This window comes from Sylvia atricapilla, chromosome 3 (assembly GCF_009819655.1).
Source record: "Sylvia atricapilla isolate bSylAtr1 chromosome 3, bSylAtr1.pri, whole genome shotgun sequence".
NCBI lineage: Eukaryota > Metazoa > Chordata > Aves > Passeriformes > Sylviidae > Sylvia > Sylvia atricapilla.
This window is the reverse complement of record NC_089142.1, coordinates 93,324,866-93,346,554: the sequence shown is the minus strand read 5'-3', so window position 1 is coordinate 93,346,554 and position 21,689 is coordinate 93,324,866. Positions and strand designations below refer to the sequence as shown.

The following is a 21,689-nucleotide window of genomic DNA, read 5'->3' as shown; positions in this document are numbered from 1 at the left end:
GGGTTCAAACATCTTGGGCTTTAGATTTCAAAGACTGATACATTTTGTCATCATTTACAGTCTATGTGCAGTGCTTAGTTAGGACATTTCTGGTTTAGATACCTGATTTTTCTCTCCCAAACATTTGTTTCTTTCCCATCTTGATACACAAATAAACTGCCTTTATTTTGGTATAGGAGCAACTGACCCTTTAATTCTATCTGTTCTAGAAAAGGGTTTCAATTTGGAATTGACCTAAATCCCTTCTTCCAAGAACTTTTTGTGTGCAGAGTCATGCAGCCTTGCTTGTCTGACCCTTTGTGATGCTGGCAGCATTTCAAAGAATGGCACTGGCTTTTTATCTTCTGCCTCCTGAATAAAAGCCAAAATATTTTCCTTTCAAACCCCTCTTCTCTCCTTTCTGGGGGTGTTTAGGTGTATCCTTGGTATTGACTGATTGTAGATGCCCTGTCTCTCTTGAGAGGTTCATTCTCGTGGCACCTTTAAGCATATCATTATATGATATTCAGTGGCAGCGTGGAATAAACCATCAACATTGCTCCTACTCTGACATTTCAGAACTTCAGACTTCAGTCTCTTTACACTGAAATTCTTAACCCTTGAAGATTTATCCTCGGTACTGAGAGCTATGTCCCTTTCTCTTTCCGGCTTGATGACCATGTCCCATGGGATCTGTGTGGTTCTTGGAATCAGGACTGGTCAAAAGTAAGTCTGTTGTCTTTCTGAGCTTCTCTAGTTACTACTTTACTTGTGCCTTATGTATGTACCTCTTGTCTGTAAGTTGGAATTATGCACGCAACAGGTTGCATTGCCACTGTTCTGCTGGACTTCTGAGTGCATTTCATTATGTTTGAAAGGCCTTTATCCTTTTCCTTAAATTGTATTTATTGGTATCCTCATCTGTGCTGTTCAGTTATCTTCCTGGCTTTTCTGTGCCTTAACATGAGGCCTGTACTCTGAAGTGCTCAGGATATCACTATGAACTTTATAAGCAGCCTCCCCATGTCATCTCCTGCCCCATCTCTAGCAAAATGTAGTTGAAGGAGCTGCTGCATAAACTATTTCTTTTAACTTCTTCCAAAAGTAAACTACTGACAGTAAGCTACCAAAACACTGTCCTCCAAAGTCCGTTTTGGTCTGTGTGCAATTAATGGCACAGTTTAGATCTGTGGCAAAGCTTGGCTGTTAAGATGCTTAGTAACTCTGGAAAAAAAGCAGTTATTATACAAAATGAAAATTGAAGCTTACAGTGAATTGCCATCAAAAAGAGTGTTGGAGAGTTAAAGTACAAAGGAGTAGTTGAATGACCATTTCTAAAGGACTTTGTGATGGATGGAAAAAAGCAGGGCACAGAGGAGGAGGGAAAGGCCTGAAGTAAGGTTGTGGGGAGGAATATGAAAAGAATCAAAGACAGACTTTTGTGGCTCCTTGACCATGAAAAGAAACTAAGCCCTGAAAGAAGAGATGAGACTTTATTTGCAAAAATCCCTTAACTGGATACATGGAACTTTTTGTGGCAAGGCATTCAGAGGGCAAGAATAATTGCTTTCTTCTTATGTAAATCATCCCCCAAAACAGACAGAGGAATGGATTTTCAACTTTTCAGTCCCAGCAGAGCTGTTCAGCTCTGTTTTGTAGAACCAGTGTATTCTTGCATTAAATTTGGGAAGGACTTAGGAGTCATAGTACTGAGTAGTGTAAAATGGTGCAAAATCTTCAGATATAATCAGTTTAAAAGACTAAAATGTATTATGCAGCTGATAATGTCATTAACGGTTAATAATTGTATATTAGTAACAGCTCCTCTCATTTGTGCAGGTATCTGCTTATTCTTTGACTAGTGAAGCAGAAGACTTTATTCAGAAGGGACATTTCATTTGACATCCACATCTCATCCCTAATTTACATGATTACAAGTAGTTAGTGAAAATTCTGAATCAGTGGTTTTGCTGTATTTTAAATGGAGGGGACAGAGAGAAAATATACATTGTTATGAGATTATCTAAAATGTGCTTTCTGACCTTTTGCTTCAATTAATTGTGGCAAGTCTGTGTAACTGTTCTAGCTACTAAAAAGAAGCTCGTTGAATCCTTAATACTTGTCTTCTTTCATGTTACTGTAGTGATCATCGAATATTGGATCTGATTTCTTCTGTGATTGGGGGAAAATAGAGTAATTATGCAGCAAGAAAGCAATTGTTCTTCATGCATTTTCAGATCTGGTGACTAGGATCCTCTGGTATTTTTGTTTGGATCTCATTGACAGCACAGGTGTCACTTGTTAAAGCTTTCAGTGTAAAAAGAATAGAGTTTGATCAATGGTTAAAATAGTAGTTGTAGCCAAGCTTATTTGGTAATTTACTTTCTAACAGAATCTATATTTGCAGTATTGCACTCTTGGCTTCTTTCTGCCACTCCTCTGCCCCGATGTGTTTGTTCTGTCCTGAGGCATCAGTAACAGATTCATACAGCTCTACTGACACTGGCAATAAAGGATATGGGTGCAGTGCTGGCTGGGGTAGAAAGTGGCATAGCTGTAACTAACCATTTTAATACTACTTCATACTACTGAAATACTTTCAAAGTACTGGTCAACAAAAGATTAAGTGAAAATTGCAAATCTAAAATTGGAATGATTACTCTGTGCAAAAGGATCACTAATCTCTGATCCAGTGTTGATTCTAAAGCAGTGTTTTAAAATACTGATTCTTAAAAATACAGATTACTTCAAAAGCTGTCTCTTTTCACATTGATCTTTCTTTGTCTCCAGCCTGGTTTATCAGATAATTGAGTATAGGTTTCATCACTCAGTTTTTAATACAGTACTAAAATTACCCCATATAAAAAATGAACAACTTGAATGTTTCTTATTTTGGATCCTTCTGCTTGCTGTCACTTGCATTTCTGCATCTCAGAGGCTTTGTTCATGAAATAGCTCTATTAGTTTTTCTTAAGCTTGTAAACTGCCTTATGGATCAGTCTGCATTCCAGTTGCTTTTTGATTTTGCTGTTTAGGGGCAAATGTATATTAATAAATCGTTTATTCTTGAACAGAGTTAAATATTTCAGGAGGATTCCAGAGTTCCTTTCCCCTTACATCCCTTTGCCCCCCCCCCCCCCCCCCTTTTTTTTTTTTTTTTAAATTTATGTTCTTTGGGGAATTCAAGCTGAACTAGTGGATCTATGCACAAAAAAGAAAGACTTGGATTGAAGGAAAACCATTTCCCACTGAGAAGGGATTAACATTGTAGGAGATAGTGAAAAAGAAAAGGAGGGCAAAGAGAAAAGCTAAATATCTTTTATACAAATGCTAGGAGCATATGTAATAAGACTGCTGAATGGGAGTGACATGTTTTCAAGGATAAGAAAGATATTACTGGAATAAGAGAGACAACCAGGAAAATGAAGGGGGATTTAAAATGCCAAGATACACAGTTTCAGTGAAGGGAGAGCTAATATTAAGCTGAAAGAGATGTAACAATATTGCTGAGGGATGATACTCCATCTGCAGTAGGAATCACTCCTGCTCTCATCACCTCCATTTAATTTTTTTTAAACTACTTTTTTAAAAAACTAAGTTTAGTGGTTTACATGCAAGCTAAAGACAGGTTAATGTAGTTGTGATTCTTGGCTGTTGTACCAGACTTGCTGTTGGTCAGAAAAATGCCCCAGCCATAAAAGTATTTAAGACATATAATGGTCCCTAAGAAAACCAGAACTTTGATTTTAAGAGTGCTGGTGTATTGAAGAGGAGACAGTAGGGAGAGAGATTGTCAGAGATCAGTTATGATATGAACTATGTTCAAACTACAAATGAAAGCATGTTTCTGATGTTGCTGTAAGGTTGCTGACTTTATACTCTTAATGAAGCAGTGGAGAATATTGTCACAGTTATGGAAAAGCTGTAAATATAAATCTGTATATGAAGACAAGAAGCAAAATCAAATTATCAAAAATCATGTAATTTGAAATGGTTGTGGGGTGGGGGTTTGGATGGAGAAGCTGCCCTAAAGTTATTGATTTTAGCAAAGCTAACTTTGAAGGAAAGCAAAATGCTCCTGGGGTTTTTGCCTGCAATCCTGTGATGAATGGGAAATCCACTCCACACAAGTAGAGAGTACATAGTGTATTAAACACGTAGAGAAGCTGCAATTAAAATTCATCCCAGTTAAGTCAAGAAAAGAAAAGGCCGATATGGGCCTGAGGCAAAAGAAGGAAAGGCAAAGAGACAACTTGCCCCTCCCGACCTTATGCTTTTTCCTTCCCTTTTGCAGTTCTTTACCATTTCTTCTACTGTCCCTTTATCCTCTCCAGCCCTTCTGTTTTAAGATAGTTCTGTCACTGTGGTCCCCTGATGAGGTTTCTTCCTCAAGTCTCTTGTTTTTTTTTCACTCTGTATTTCTCAGTGTGGGCATTTAGTGTGCTCATAACATGAATCTTTCTCCCCTCTTTTCCCCAAAACCACACTGTGCATCCCCTAAAACATAGTTGCAAGCTGTATATACTAGACATATTTTTTCTTTCCCAACTTCTTTTATCTGTTTGCGAATCTGGAAGATTTCAGTTCACTATGTGGCAAGGGAAGCTGGAGCTGGGAAAGGCAAACATGGGGATATGTAACAACTCATGTAGATGGTGTGGATATATGAAAAAAGACACTGTACTGTGCTGGAACATCTGCTGAAATGGCAGGATTTCTCTGAGATGCAAGAGTGAAACAAGCACATACATGGTTGCAGGTGGTATTCATTTTTTTAATGCAAATTTAGGACACAAATTGTGTCTTCTTTTGGGACCCTCTATGCAAGTTGCTTTATTGTTCAACCTCCCACATATATGTGTTATCAGACATCTTGTTTCAAGGTGTAAAGAACAGACATGAGGAAGAAAGTAAATTTAACATATTCGATGTCTGAATCTGGGCAGGTGTAAAATGACATTGCTGAAGCTGAAGGCAGTTTATAGTAGCTGGAGCTTTGGCCCTTAACTAAGGCAAATAGTTTGAAGAAATTTTGATCTGGCATTTTATTTTTAAAAGGTGAACAAAGTTAATGATGGCAGAAGTGGAGTTTGGAGAGACATTTATTGGGACACTGGTGGAAGATTGAATGATCTTTTTCTGTCAATCTGTATTTTCTCTTTTTCTTTTTTTAAATCATAGTGATTTGTTAACTGCAGGAATTGGCAACAGGCAGAGAGGATGACCATGTGGTCTTATGGCATTCAGCTGATGCCCTGTTTCTGAAGATGGTGTGAGGGATCATAAAGTTTAGTTCCATATGTATTGTGATAATAGTTGCATCTATATTTAAAGCTTTCTGTCACTGAAGCACTCTTGGTGTTGTCAGATGTCTATTGGACTGGATGAGCTGCAACTTCTTGCAATTGAATGTCAATAAGACCAAAGCAATTTTGGTTGATTCATAGCACCAGCTTAAGCATATTCACTTGCACAGATTACATTTGACAGATAGTTACCTTCAGCTGAACTCTGTGGTTAGAAGCCTTGGTATATTCTTGACAGTGAGCTTAGAGCTGATGCCTTATGTTTATTTCATATCATGTTTTTGCCTTCCTAATACTGCATGTGTATGTCTACATTTAAATAAATACACAGCTGAAGTACTAGTCACTCCACTTGTTATCTCTGGACAGAATGTTGTGATGAGTCAATTTCAGTATTTAAAAAATGCTAGTTTTTTCCCATTTAGGCAGTTTTAATTTCAAAAGCTATCTAATGAAGGATTTTTTTTTTATTAGGAACTTCTGGAAAAGTGTCTGTCAAAGTCTAACAAGAAGAGGATAAGAAAAAAAAAGAGGTAGAGGATGTAAGCTAAGATGAAAAAGTATTATTCTCTTTGGAATGTTTTTCTGGTGTTCTATCAGTTTTCTGGCCTGAAGGGAAATACAATAAGCATAGGTGTTCTTGCCCTATTATGTTAGTGAAAGTTAAAATCCTCTGGATTCTGCAACAAGATTGTGCACAGTGTCATCAAATACTGATGCGTGTTAGCATCCTCTATAAATTTTGCAAAGAAAGGTGTTTTTCCTTGCAATTTCTCATAAGAGTTCTAAAATAGCCTGGGTTAAAAGAGTTTCAATCCTTGATTCAGTTAGTTGATCCTGTTTATGCTGAACTTATATACATTGAAATTTCATTTGGGACATACTGAAGAATCAAACTTTTGAATTATTTCAAACCATTTCCCTCTGTGAGTTCCTAGTCAGCTTAAAGCAACATCCTGATTTTGATGAAAAAATCAGTGATTTAACACCAAATACTTTGTACATATACTGTTTCCACTCAAAAGTACAGTTTCTGTTCTTAAAGGAAAAGGTGAATTTCCTATCGAGCTTAAGGAGGTTCTGCAAGGGAAATTTTTAAAATTCTGTCTCTCAGTGATGAATAGGATTGCAACATCCTTGAATTTTGATATGAAAGAATCAAAAATAAAATTGTTTCTAGTTGCATATTTCAGGTAGACTGATGTGTCCTGGTGAGACAACAGAGTTGACTGTAGTTTTGGCAAGAGTTGCATAATGAATCTTGGCCTAGAGCTATGTTGGCAGGTCTTCCTTGTAAAAATGATGGAGTGGTTGAAAGTAAAGGAATTGCCCCTAAACATGGATGGTAACTTAAGCACCTTCTTTTTGAAAATCATCATAATAAAGTCCCTGGCCATGATGTTACTTGTGTTAGTGGTGACAGTGAAAAGTCTTGAGCCCTCTTTGCTTCCTTCCTGTAAAATGCTGCTTGTTCTGAGAACCAAAGATGTGTGAAAAGCATCACATTGAAACCTCCATAGCAGCCAGGGTTGCACCTTGCCTGTATCATCTTCTGTTCTTTTCCCTCAGGCTTGCAGCTAAATTGCTTTAGAGGCTTAAAATACAGAGGGGTGAATTTGGGTTGGCTTGGGGACATGGAGTTCTTACAGCTTAAAAACTACATTTTTTGTCACGTGAAGGTAGCATGGTATTTGAATATGGAAAGGGAGGAATTTAGAAATGTGAACCAATCATTTAAAAAGAGCAGATAAAATGGATTTTATTGTGTGTGCATTTGCTATTGGGCAAGCAAACTGAAAACAGACTGAAGATTTGAAATTGTGACACAGTGTAGCTGGAGCAGCACTAACCTCACTGGCAGACTCGTCAGGCAGTTCTTTTGTTGGTACAGAATGTGCCATTTGTCTGTCAAGTGGTATGCTGATAAATTGTCTGAGCTGGCTTGTCCTCTCCTCTTGGATATTGTTCTTTAGTTTCCATAGCCCTCCCTCCCACAAACCCCCTGTCCCTATTAACATGGTTATTAGTGTCTTTTTGGTCTGTTTGAGAACAAGTTCATAGACAAATTCCTCCTGACATATCCTTGTTCTCATGTGTTTGCTACATAAATTCATTATCTCTTGCCAAGCTTTAGGCCTGCCAAGTTCCTTCTGTTGTCTCAATTTTTATCCCAGGTTGAAAAAAAATTAAATGCGAAGTGCAAAACACTAAAAATGAACTCTTTTTGTTTTAAAGGTTGTAAACGTTGTCTCTGAGAGAGGGAAAAATAAAAAAAAAAAAGACCACAGGAGACTGTATGTAAAACATTTGCCCGAACATATGCAATAATGTTATCACAGTGATAGTTCTTATTCTTGAATTATCCATTCAGCTAAGGTTTTAAATTTGGGTTAGGCTGCATTTTGTACTTTGTGAGGACAGTTAAGCCATATGGGACTGTAGGAGCAGGCTCTGTCCTACTGCTGGTGAGTAATGTGTGGAGTAGAAGATGGTTGAGAGTGGTGTGGAATCCTGGCTCATCTGCAGAGGTTAAACTGTGGGAACCTCTTTATTTTCTAAAGCAGTTATAAGGTGGCTGATAGATTACTGAAGGGTTGGGAGGAATAGAGGAGTCTTGGGGTCATGGAATCATAGAATATCCTGAGTTGGAAGAGACCTGCACAGATCATAGAAGTCCAACTCCTGGCCCTGCACAGCACCAGCCCCAAGAATGCCTGAGAGCATTGTCCAAACACTTTTTGAACTCTGTCAGCCTTGGGCTGTGACCACTTTCCAGGGCATCCTGTTCCAGAGCCCAACCACCCTCTGGATTATGAATCTTGTCCCAGTGTCTGGCCTACATCTCCCCTACACAGATTCACGTCATTCACCCTCGTGAGTTATCACTGATCACCAGAGAGAAGAGATCAGTGCCTGCCCCTCTCCTTCCCAGCCTAACCTGTTTTGTTCCCTGTTGGTGATAATGTTTGAGAAAAAATAATACTTGAGGGCCAAAATCTGCTCCCACCTGTATTCACTGCATTTATCACATTGTTTGGGTTTTTTGTTGCTGGTTTTTTTTTTTTTTTTTTTTTTTTTTTTTTTTTTTTTTTTTTTTTTGCTTGGTTGTTTTTTATAAAGCTAAATGTAAATATAGTAGACAAAAAAGAGGAAGTAAAAATTAGTAGAATAGTGCAAAATGAGAATAAGGCAAAAAGGGGTCTAGGGAAGGAGCCTTTAAAATGAGTGCTCAAGTTATGTAAATTCTGCAATATATTCAGTAAGGAAAGGTGTTGAATTGTGGCAAAGTTGTCTGCCATTTCTGATTCATCAATTTAGGGACACATAAATGCTCAAAAAAAAAAAAAAAGCTGCTGCATTGTGGTCTTTGGTCACTAGCTCTGCTGAAATGACATCTGAAAGTAAGCTTGGATTCATGGTAGTGGTTTCACTGTTTTTTTCCCCAAAGTTCTTTTGCTTAAGTCTGTATCACTGACCTTTCCTCTTTACAGAAAATCATTTAATGAAATATTAAAGCTGTGTGGAAGCCTTTGTAATTGCAGCTTCAGCAAGATTTGCAATTATGCAAGAAAATACTGAAATACATACCTGGGTGCATCTCATCTGTTTGATATGCAAAAGCCTTTTTTTACTCTGGCTTTTATTAACTGTTATGCTTCTGTTTCTCACCTGCATTTGCAGAGGAGATACATGGACCCACATGTCCCCCAGTGGTAGAATATGCTGTATATCTTTATATGAGCAGGCAAAAAGAGCCTATTTAGACAGGTTGAAGGTGAACAAGATTTTTATGCTCAAGTTTCTGATTAGACCATTATAGCGGCATCACTAATTCCCTCCTTCCATCTACTGTCTTCTTTCCTCTGTTGTCATCAGTGACCACTGTTGATTTGTTGACTCTATTAAAGTATTCAAGGAAGCCACAGACCTGTCATTTTGGTCATAACCTTAATCTGTTTTCTCACCTTGGGAGAAAATGTGTTAATAGACTGTCTGTTTCTATAGAATGGACTCATTGAGAAAGTTCCTGATGCAAATCTGCAATATATTTAGAAGGAAAAGAAGGTTTTCTGAGTCTTGATTATTTTAACAGGTAGAAAGGTGTGTTTAGCTAGAAATTTTTATAAGAATCACAGCAAATTAAGTAACAGTAAGCAATTGTAATGGTAGGATGTGTAGTAATTTCTGAGCTGGGTGAGTTGCAGCTCCTCCTGATTTCTTGTAATCTCTGATTCCTTGTTATTTCTGAATGATTAGGCAGATCATTTATACTAACTTTCACTTTCATTTACATCTCTGTAAAGCCTGTGTAACTTTGATTCTGGAGTTGCTTTACTTTTTAAGAAAGGTAAAGGAAGGGGTTGTTCCTGCTAGCTTGCTGATTTGGAAAATAAATTGAACTTTTTCCCCTCCCATTTTTTTATGCCTTACAGATAAATTTATGGGAAGCATAAAACATTTTAAAATTCTTCATATTGTGTATCATCTTCTTTATAATAATTATTTCTAATTCCGAGTAAACACCTGCTGTGCAAATAGGGCCTATTTTAAGGAAAATGAAAACAGACTTATTTTAGTTTTCTTACAGTTTGTTTTTTGTTCTGCTATTTGGGGGAGGATTTTTTTTTGTGTGTGTTTGAGAAACAGACATTGTGTTTGTATTAAGTTTTAAATGTAAAAAACCTTTCATTTGCAAATTAGCTTAATTTACATCTCTAACTTAAAAAATATCTTTTTAAAATATATTTTAATATGCAGATATCTGGTTTCTGGAATAATCTTGTTCACTGTCAGGTATATATGATAGATCCCTGAGCTGCTCCTTTTTCATCTTATTTGAAAACAGTGGTGTCTGTTACATATACTGGAATGTAATAATTTCCTGGTATTGGAAGATGCATTTTTTGTTCTTGTTTTATCTGTGTTGGTCAGTTCTGCCCCTGCCATTTGAGACTTTGTGTGATGGTCTGAATAGCTGCAAGAGCTGAAGTTGCAGTTGAAGTTCTTGCCATCACTAAATTGGCTGGAAAACTAAGTAGACCAGGGTTGGTATCATTTGGCTTAAATGACTGGGAAAGATTTTTTAAATTCCTTTCAGTTTTGGTGCCAGAGTTCTGTCTGTTGTGGAACTCCTCATTTATGGCCTGCACATCTGGGAAGCCATCCTTCTGGTTTATTAATCTGTTTTACCAGACACTGTGATCTAATTATTAGAACATAAGACAATGAAAGGAAATGTTGAGATTAAGTATTTTATGGTTACTAGAAGCTATGATGAATAAGAGTGAAAAAATGTATATTCAACCAGTGGAAGAGATTACTGTTGTCTTGAAATAACTCCCTTTAATTTATCTATAATATTTTAATAAATCTTTCCCATGCCAATAAATATTAGAATGGGAAAAATAACGTAAATGAGAAAGTTGTGCTAGCTGAAAAACAGGTGTCTTTGAAGCATATGCTAATTACAAATTAAAATATTTGGGAATGAGACTACTGCATCTGCTGGTTGTGTGTCATTTAGTGCAGTGAAGTTTTGACCTCTGGTTAGTGATCTTTAGCTCTACTGTGATACATGTAAGGATTCTTAGGGATTTTTTTTAATGGAACATAAGGGATTCTTTTCTATGTCTCTCCTTCCTATCTTATTTATTAGAAATCATTTTCCATGAGGTGTATGGGTAGTATTAATATTCGGACCAACTTCTAGTGGAAAAACCTTAATAATGCACAAAGATCATAGTGATCACTGAAGAAAGGTTCAGTACTTCATTTATTTTGGCTGAAATGGTGCAATTCAATTCCACATAGAAGAGACTAAAATTGTCTCAGTTGCCTTTATATATGTATGTAAGAGGACATTTTGATGACAGGATGATTCATGGGTGTGAAGAAAAAGCATATGTTGTGTAAGTGGGCCAGATATTACACATGTACATTGCAGGGTAATAAATGTGAGTGTTACTACGTGACAGCCAAACCTTTGTAGATTGTGGTCTCAGAACTCCCCCAAACTCGCTTCGGCTTCAAAAGTGTCCTTGTAATTCAAAAAAATGGAGTCAATTTAACTGCATCTTTTACTTGATATCGAAATCTATGATGACTCTGTGTTGATAATGAGGAATATTAGACTTTTTTGGTTTCCTGAAAAAAGCATATTGTTAATTTTTATTGTAGTGCTGCATATTTTTACAGTACCTATTATACTCTCTACTTGTAATGGTTATTCTATTTCTTTATTTATACATTGGTATACCAATATGCATTATACCTATAAATATCAGTACAATACAAGGCTTATAAAAAAAAAAGAGAAAGAAAGAACCCACAGTATTCTTCAGTCAAGGAGCTTCTGCTTTTTGCCATAGTTCCTTAGCCAGTGCAACTGCTCTGAAGTGGAGTATTTGGCTGTGGTGTTTCTTTTTTGCCACACAGATTACTGCAATATAGTCAAAGCTAGTTTTGTTAGCACTTAATATATGAAAATAGTGGCTTTTGTTTGCATGACGGTTCTCCCTGATCCAAACCGAGTGGCAAAATTCATGTTGAAGTTCATTGTTATATTTTCTTGGGTAGGATCTGAAGATCACAGATCTTTAGGTAAGAAAATAAAGTTGTAATATATTTCCTGTACCTCTCTCAATTTAATAACATGAACACAATCCTGTGCCACACGTTCTCTGGAATGACCCTGCTTGAACAGGGAGGTTGGACTATATGATCCGCTGTGGTCCCTTCCAACCTTACCCAATCTATGATTTTGTGATTCTGCAGTACTGTGACCCACAGGGCAGGGAAGCTTTCATGGCTAAGAAGTGCTTTTATTTGGAATTGCTGTCTCTGATGCCCGATTTGCTTGTGCTGGAGAACCATAAGCTTAATTTGGGATGCACTGAAGGAACTTGCCTCTCAGCTCTTTGGCCCAGTACCTCTCATCTTTGAAACTCTTCCAGATCATACCAAGAGTGCTATTAAAGGAAAGAGTATTGGTATCTTTCATCATCTCAATTCACCATCAAATGGATTTTCCATTGCTTGGAGTTGGTATTAGGTTCTATGTTGGCAGGTGCTGATGTAGTTTTAGAGCAAATGGATCTTAGTAGCTAATCCTTGCCAGTTCCTTGAGAGGTGATTTGCTATATCTGACAGATGGGGAAGCACAAGAGTGTGAGGTGGCTGCAGAGCTGGGATTAGAGTGCTGATGTCCCAGGCTTCTGCTTCTGTGCTCTGCACAACCACAAAGCCAACCTTTCCTACCCCTGTTACTCTCTTGGGACAAATTTCTATTGCACATTATTAATAAAGGACAACTGGGGAATAATCCTGTTGTCCTAGTCATGAAGGGACTGTGTTCTTTTAGTTCTGTGCTGTTGTATGGAATTTAATGCTAACAGTCAGGAGACCTGAAATAACTACATGAAACAGCCCATTCAATGCAAACCTTTCCCCTTATTTAGCTTAGTCTGAACTGACACCAAACTTTGAGACCTCCTCTCCTCCCACAATGGAGAGCCGCTGGGATTTTTTATACCACACATGGTTTCCCTCCTACATTTTCCTCCCATGTCAGATATTCATACCCCCTTTAATAACCAGCAGGGGGATCATTACAGTGAGCTACTGCCAAATGCATAATGACTGCTGCCTTTGCCTTACACAGTCACTGCACTACTGATATCCAATTCAGCATTGTAAAGTGCTTAGGGCTACCTTGGGGATGTGCTATATTAAACCCAACTATTCTAAATCCTATTTAATACAAAGAGATTGGTGGTGGGGGAGGGAGATTTAAAATTGTCATTAGTCACCTATTTTCAACAAGTAAAAATACCTGGTTACTTAGGGCCCGATTCTGTTGTTCTTAAGTCATAAATAGACCCCCTGATTTTAGTATGGGATGCATGGAGGTGAGCACTCTGCTTGCCACAGGGGGAGGCAGAATTATAGAAGAGTCCTATAAAGCTGTGCCTAAGACAGTAAGTTTTCAAGAGGCTGATGGGGGTGAACGTGCCCATTTCTGAATTCCCCTTACAAATGTTTTACAGTGGAAACAGGAAAGCGGAAACATGCTTCATATCTGACTAAAAATAAAGGTACTCTTAAACTTGTAAGAGGCAACATTTTTATTTGAATGATATGACAGAGCTGCCACAGGAGTGTTACCTGCTATAAAGAAAGCTTAAGAATTATTACCTTTATTAGACCAGTGACACTGAGCTTTAGCCATACATTTCTAACTTCTGTCCCTCTACAGAGACAATTTTCTTTTCTTAAATAAACTGTCATGCTAGTGTTAATATATTGTTGGCTCCCTCATACTCTGAGAATACTGCTGATATAAAACATGTATATGTTAGATTGGTAATAGTATCTTTAGTGTAGCTGACTAGAACAAATGTGTTTCCCTCATGGCTGTGCTAATGTGATAAAGGAAAATTGGCTGTTCATCAGCTTTTGGCTGGGTAAAGACAGTAGAGATGGAACCACATTCTTTTTTATGCATTAATACCACTGAGAACTTTTCACTAGTTATATTTCATGTGCAGGCATGTTGTGCAAAGATGTTGTAAAACATGAGATAATGCTACAAATAACAAAGTAGAAAAGCCTGTATCTTTTATGATGATAACAGTCAAACACCAAATGACAGTAACAGGCTGTAAAAAATGTGATGCAGAAAAAAAATGCAATGTAACCACAATATATACGTATACTTAGGCTCTTGCAAATAGGGCATCAGATGTTTAGAGGGCTTTGTATTAAAATTAAATAAAGAAAATGTTGTATTTAGGTCATTGATGTGTCAACACAAAAGATAATTTAAAATGGAGAGATGTATTTTGAGCGGTGAAACTCATATGCAATAACTTTTTGAACAAATCTCAAGGCTTAGTAATTATGATAATAGCCTTCAAATTTCCATCAGTGGAAGGGCAATAAATATTCCTGTCTAAATTTGGGAAATATTGACTGAATCTGGAAATGGCAATAAAGCTCAGCATGCATGTCTATGTTTGGAAGTACAGTTTAAGGAGGAGGAATTCATTTGTACAATCTTGTGTGAAGCTAAAAACAAAACAAAAAAAAAGGGCCAAACTAACTCCTCCATCTTATTTCATGTTTTCTTTCTTAAAATGCTGATAGACTCATGTTGCCCAAGGCACTGATGCTGATCATCTGAGCTCAGATTTATAGATAATTGTGTCCATTTATCTTGGTCTGAAATTTGAAAGATTTTATTGCCAGAGTAGTATTGTGTGTGCTTATATTGTGGTTTTCAAGCTGGTATTTTGTTAACTGGTAAATAAGTTCTGTCTTTCCTTTTTTTTGCAATAAATTATTCTGGATTGCAAACCTTCTATGTCCTCACATAGGTATTGTTCTTATGGAAGTAATAATTCCAGGTTTATTTTCTTTTGATTGACATGACTGTCAAGATGGGCTAAAGTGCTCTAGTTTTATTTGCCTTGATAGACATGATTTGCATCATATCTGCAAAATTAAAATAATGCTCTCTAAATTTGCCACAGCAAAATGGTGTTCCTAAATTTTAAAGCTACAAAGTTCTAATGTGAAAAAAAACCTTTATGTAAGCTAAACATTGCTAAAACCCAAGTAATTTAATTTTTTTTGCAACTAAACTTCCTAAAATAAAAGTTTTCGCTAAGTCCAACTTAGTTTCTGTAATTAACTTCATTAATGGGAACCTGACTGTTGCCATGATACTTCTGGTTTTCATTTTGTGTGGACCTGAATTTTTTAAATGAGAGTATTGAATTTCATATAATCTAAAGCTGAAAGACACTCCCATATTATTAAAATTTCCTAATTTTGGGTAACCTAAATCTAAACATTTCTAATGCAAAAACTCCTCAACTTTTTAAGAGCTTACATCTTGTGACTTTGTGTAGCTGGGAGAATGCCATAAAGTATTTTTCTGAACGTTAGCTCAGATTTAAAATGAATTGGCAGGAAAGGGAGCACTTGCAGAAAACAGTACCCTGGGGTGCTGGCTGAGTGCATATTCCTAGCCAAGGGTTCCCTTGATGAAAGGGAATTACCCAGTGGGTGTAAAGCAGATGTAGGCAGTTCCTATACCATTCCCTTCAGCCCTTGTAGAAGGGAGCATGTTTGGGCTAGGGAGGTGTTTTGGGGGGTACTAGAGGCCTGTGCTTGGTTATCCTGAGCATGGTGTGCAACCCCTTGAGGCCTGTTGGAAGTGATGTATGAGAAGAGCTGTGACAGCTATAACATGTGCCCATGGCCCCAAGTGGTGATGGAGCTGTAACCAGCCTTGTACCTCGTGAAACACACCCACCCGTCTTTTCCTCTCTTCCCCTCCATCTCCACCAGATCCCTGGGCTGTAGTTCCTTCTTTGATTTAACCCATGTGAAAATTTTATACTCTCTGCATCTGAGTGGTGATCTGTTAATGAAAAAGAGGGAACTGCTTTCAGTAGGCACCAAAAATAAAGACACATAGCAAACAGAGGTAATGTTATCAGTTAATCAGCGATAGACAAAAAATGTAGAGAAATCAAAGTGATTGCATGATAAAAGCATGTGTTTTCCCATTTACATTGATTCTATAGGTGCATCATAGCCGAATTAGTTTCTTCTTAAATGGCTGGGAAGATGATAACACACCTTTTGATTCAAGGACTCTTATGGGAGCAGTTGCAGATACTGATGCTGATGGTACTCTGCAAATTGGACAAAGTTTCACAGGTAAATCCAGAAGTACTTTATTGGAATGCACCGGAATAGTCAAAATAAAATATTCATGATGTGGTTAAAAGAAGTGTGTGAGTAATTTTAGGTTATTTATTTGCTGAGAAATAATACCTTACTGCAGCAGAAAATTCCTATTGTTCAATTAGCTTTCTCAAAAGATTGGCTGGAAGATACAACAAATTATGACTATCCACCATACATCTATGTATTCCTGCATATAGGTAGGTTTTCCTGAATTCTCTGAAACATGTATATAAAGTGACTTATTCCACTAACTTCTGCCCATAATTTTCTGAGTAAATATAGGGAACTGTTTCAGAATGGAATTGTGCATGGCCACTAGACTACACTCCTCTCTATGCAGTCAGGAACAGAGCTGAAGGTTTCTGACTGTCCGTGTTCTTCTATTCTGTCAATACTCCTGTAAACCACGGCAGAATGAGAATCTTTCAGCCTCTAGTAATGCCTGAGAGTTTTATTCTTTATCTGCATCTATAGTTTTATATGTACTATATCATGACATGATCATTGAAGAACAGTGGAAGGGGGGACATGTTTTGTTGCTTTTCACTAATTCTTGGCTTTGCAGGTGTAAGAACACTTACTATTGCTCTTCAGGAACATTCACAATTTGAAGTTAACTTCTAAATATATGTCACATAAACAGCTTTATTGTGGCTTTGGGCAAGAAACTATTCTGTACCCCATTTCTTAAAGCTTGTATTTGGAAATGTATTTTGTTGCAATTTTGATTCTGAATGCTGGATAGCTAATAATCATGTTAAAGAAAGGAATATTTTAAAATGCTTTTTGTCTTTATTGTATAAATTGATAGGTACAGTTGTACCTACTGTATCTCTTCTCTAATTAGAGGTGGCACATGGACTGGCTCATTACTTCTGTCTAATGAGCCGATCCCTGTGCCACCTCTCTAATCAGAAAAGAGATAGGTACAAAATGTTCTTATAAAGTTATTATAAATCATTCTTTTTTATCAAAAAAATTAAGTCACTGCCCTCTATAGTTTTGTCCAGGTCCAAGATGGTTTCATTCAGAAGGGGTAATTGTGCAGGAGAGATTTCTGAGTGCTGAATTAAAGGTGCTGTCATGCAGTGCAAAGCTGCCTTCTGCTCAATAGATTATTTATGGTATATTTCCTTAGGTTTAGAGCAATTTGTTGGAAGAATGCAAGATTTTCGATTTTACCCAGTGGCACTTACAAACAGGTAAAGAAGTTGTATTTTTGTAACAAAAAAGTGTGGCAAGAAGGAAGTGTAGATAACAATATGCTTATTTCCCAAAGTGTAGTGCTTTTCAGATGCTTCCTTTAGATAATTGCTTATGACAATGTAGTTTCCTGAGCCTCATTTCAAAGTTTACCTTTAATCTAAAAAATCTTGAGTTAAAAGTAATTCAACAACTTAACGTGTATTACTTTGGAACTGTTGCTTAAATAGGCTTGGTGTATGTAGTGGTCTATGCAGCATATATGTAGTGAAACAAAAGTCTGTAATAAATATGTGCTCTCCTTGTCCTTGCTACAACCTGACTTAGTATGTATTCTGCAGAGAGTAGATCCAGTTGCTAGATTTCAATGCTTATAAACTGTCTAGGTGTTACCTACTCATCATAATTCTGTCATAATAGTGTGTGCTGATAAGCTCAGTCCTGGTGGATAAGACTTGCTAAGCTTCCTCCGAGCTCCGTGTAAACTGTAGGGCGAGGAAGGGAGCACAGCGGACAATTCGAGTTTTGACCACTCCAGTGCCAGCGATGCAGATGAGAAGCACAGACATTCCAAGTGATTAGCTCACTGGCTTTGTGACTGGAAGATTGGGATAACTGTGCTTAACTGTTGCTTTCTTCTGGTTTCACTTCCCCGTGGTATCCACATCGGGTATTCTTGGTGCTCCCATGCACACACCCCTGCCCTGAGGTGCCATTGTCCCTTTCTCTCCAGATGAGATTGTCACCATAAGCCACCAATGACTTAGCCCACAGAGCCCTGGGCAATTGCTTTGACTTCTGTTCCAGAGGCCAAATTACTGTTGCCACTGCAATTTCTGTTGCCTTCCAGCCTCCCTTCCTAACATATTACAAAGAGATGTTACCTTTGTTATCCAGCTCATGCTGGATTAATCCAGTCATTTCAGGCTGGCCAGAAGTAGTCACGTCCTATTTGTCTGCATGGTGCTTCTGGGGAGGCTGCACACAATGACACTCGAGACTGCAGACCTTCAGGCTACTTAATGATAGTCTTTCAATAAGATGTAGAGCAGTTTCCTTGGAGCTCTGCTGTCTACAGGACATTATGATGAACTGAGCTCCTGTGGATTGGAAGTATTAATATGAATCCGAGTTCCAAGTTTTATGAAAATCGTGTTGGTTGTATTTCTCAAAGTGATGCTTGTCAAATCTTTTGAACTACAGTTTAGGTCAGTGAAATGAATAAAGCTTAACAATTGAAAATTAAGGTATTTTACAGACTGTTTTGACTTACTGATTTCTTTCTAGATTTGGTTTCATATCCACAAATAACTTGGTCCAAAATGTTTGTCAGGGATAAACTAGGAAGGAAAGTCTTGCCTGCATACCAGTTAATTTTGAGGCTATGCCTGTGTAAAAAGTCTTGTAACTGGGTTCTGTGGAAGTTGTAGTGACAGCTAGCAAGTATTTATTTGCTTAATAGGCACACAAAATTATGTTCTTACTGATAAAGCAGGAAAAGGGGAAAAGTAACAAGGTTTATATATGAAAATTCAATCTCTTCTAGACTCACAAAATTCTTCCTTTACACAAGTGATGAACAGGTAAAGAACTGTCCATGCCATCCACATTTCTGCTTGCTTGCTTACCTACCTATGTTCGTATCGATTTCAGTTGCTGATGTCAGAGGGGACTTAAGTATCTCAATGATTTGACATGGCTAGGTTGATTGCAGTTAGAAAAATGGATATTTTTATTAAAATTAGTTAAAAGTGAAAATATTTCTATCCAGGTTTCTTAAGGTACACTATGACATTGTTCAAGCTGGTCTTTTGGGGGGATTTGAGTGCAAACATTGAACTTTACTGTGGTTACAAGCAGTATATTAACACTGTTTAAGAACAGGATCCAGAATACTGGTTGGAGTCAGACATAATGCTGCAATAAAATACTTTTCTCCTTTTCTGGTGGGTTTCATCCTGTCTAGCTTCAGACCTCCCACCAAAGAACTAATTTCCCTTGGTGCCCTGTGTCTGAAGAGCTCCATGTATGTGAAGCAATGAAAGGAACTCCAGAGTGCTTCTTCACAGATATTTTCTGAAGATGCCTATTGCTACCATTGATAATGAACAGACCTTGGGGGGAGGCTTCACTCCTAGCTGAGTGCCACATTTTTATGAGCTTAAATCAGGAGTTTAGGGCTTCTACTGTAATCTAAACTGAATTTTGTTTAATCTATGAGCCTAGATGCACAAAGTGACATTTGTTCTTTTTGTCGTGTATGTAATTACTATTCTCTGTGCTGTGACAGAGACATTTTGGAGGTATTCTCTGGGAAATTCCCTCATCTTCATACCCAGTCTGAGTGCCGCTGTCCTGGGAGTCATCCCCGAGTACACCCTTTGATACAGAGGTACTGCATCCCTAATGGTGCAGATGATACCACTAATGACAGGGTGCTGAGGCTGGATGCAGAAGGCCATCCTCTCTCCTACGTCAATGACAATGACATTGGGACCACCTGGATTTCATCTGTGTTTGCTAATACTGCAGGTCTGGATCGTGGTGTTTCAATCACAATAGATTTACAAAATGGACAGTATCAGGTAATGGGAAGATACCATTTGCCACTTATTAAAAGAAAACTAAAAAAAGATCTTTGTAGATATGGCATTGCAATTTTGGGGATATTCAAACATTATGCTTTAAAATGCTTAGAGGACCTGGAAGACAGTTTCATTTATTGGCATATAACAGTGCAAAAGGCAACAGAAAGCCTCCTTATGGTTCTTGGCATTCTCTTTTGATGTGCCTGTTTTAACAAGCCGTAATCTAGAGTAGATATACAAGAATAGATATCCTGTGTGAAGGCCACCAGTATTTGGAAACTGATTGTTGTCTTTTAGCTCCACTTTTGTAAATTTCAACTTAAGTTTTAGTTGACATTGAGGCTTAAGGTGCCTGTTTTGTACCTACTGGTAGAAAACTGACTGGAGGCAAATGAAATTTAATGTATCAAAAGCACATTGACATATTAGAGGGTGTTTCTGTTTGTAGATGTTCTGGAGGTAGATTAGCCTCCTAAGGAATACAAAAGGAAAAAATGATAGCAGGCATAGTTATTGAAGAGGCCATATTGCTCCTAACCCTCCACTCTGTTGTAGAATCTCAGGATGTCTTGAAAAGAGGGACATATCAGAAGTGGGGCTGCATTCACAATAGGGAGTTAATCAAAAGTGAAGCTCTGATGCAATAGTTCAGTAATTGTGTGACAGCATCTGAGAGATCAAAGAGCTTGTTCAAGAAAAAAGGTTCTCTTTGGCTTTAGTTGGGAATATGTGAGGTGAAATATGGCTGCTCCTGCCAGTGAGTGGTAAAGCACACTGTATAGTTACATAAAAAAAAAAAAAGGTTTAAATTCTCATTGTTTTACAACTTAGCCATTAATATCAGTTCATGAATTTGTTATCTTCTTGTAGGTATTCTATATTATACTGCAGTTTTTTAGCCCACTCCCTGAAGCAATAAAAATTGAAAGGAGAAAAAGAGATGATCTAGAATGGGAAGACTGGCAATATTTTGCAAGGAATTGCAGTATTTTTGAAATGGAGAACAATGGATCTCTGGAAAAACCAGACTCTGTCAACTGTCTCCAGATGCATAGGTATGAGTGGGTATTATCTGCATAATACAGATGTTTTGACCAGGTACCATCCTGACACAATTCATCGCTATGTTCCAATGAGATAGAATCTTGTAATTTGGTATGCTCATTTGTTATGGACTGCTGAATATATAAAAGATCCTAAATGTGACCTTTCAACTCAAGATTACCAAAGTCTTCTGTCATTTTTATCAGATTTAATCATTTATGAGTGTGAGTTAATGGATTCCTCTGTCATTTTTGAGGTAGAGTTTCAAAATGTTATGTGTTAGTGTTTTGATGGCTATTGTCGGTAGAATTGCAGAACACTGGGAGGATCAGTGGAAGAAGGTACTGATATTACATTGCTGTAAACTCTAGTGAATGTGAAAGTCTACCTTCTGATCTCTGCGAGGGCAACTTTTTCTGAAGCTTAGGAAAGAGGCCAGGCTGACATACGAAAGCCAGTCATTCAACCCTGCTAGTGTTGTGCAGCATGTGTTGATGGTGCTATCATGAAGCTTTCTCATCTTTCCAAGCAAGAAGCTTGGAAAACTATTGGAAGAGGGGCAAGAAGGATTATCACAATTCAGAAATACGTTGCAAGCCCTTTTACTGTCAATTAACATGTGAAAATTTAAAACTATGTAATATATAAAATATGCATTTCATATATATAGTGTATAACGTAACAGTTAATATGTTACCATATTACACGCACACACACACGTGTATGTACATGCACGTATATAGTTGAACTACATATATTCAACTGCATTATCTCTTGCCCAAGTTCAGATGCCAGTCAGTATTAGGCTTGT

At 37.5% G+C, this 21,689-nt stretch overlaps 1 protein-coding gene across 1 annotated transcript in view; it reads left to right on the top strand.

Annotated features, from left to right (window-relative positions):
- The window catches only part of USH2A (usherin), a 377,078-nt gene that overhangs the window by 20,370 nt on the left and 335,019 nt on the right, over positions 1-21,689 (top strand). Inside the window, exons 4-7 of the mRNA XM_066316187.1 lie at positions 15,878-16,013; positions 17,182-17,245; positions 19,537-19,831; positions 20,705-20,889. Of these exons, the coding sequence (XP_066172284.1) occupies positions 15,878-16,013; positions 17,182-17,245; positions 19,537-19,831; positions 20,705-20,889 (680 nt within the window). The remainder of the gene's footprint in view (positions 1-15,877; positions 16,014-17,181; positions 17,246-19,536; positions 19,832-20,704; positions 20,890-21,689) is intronic.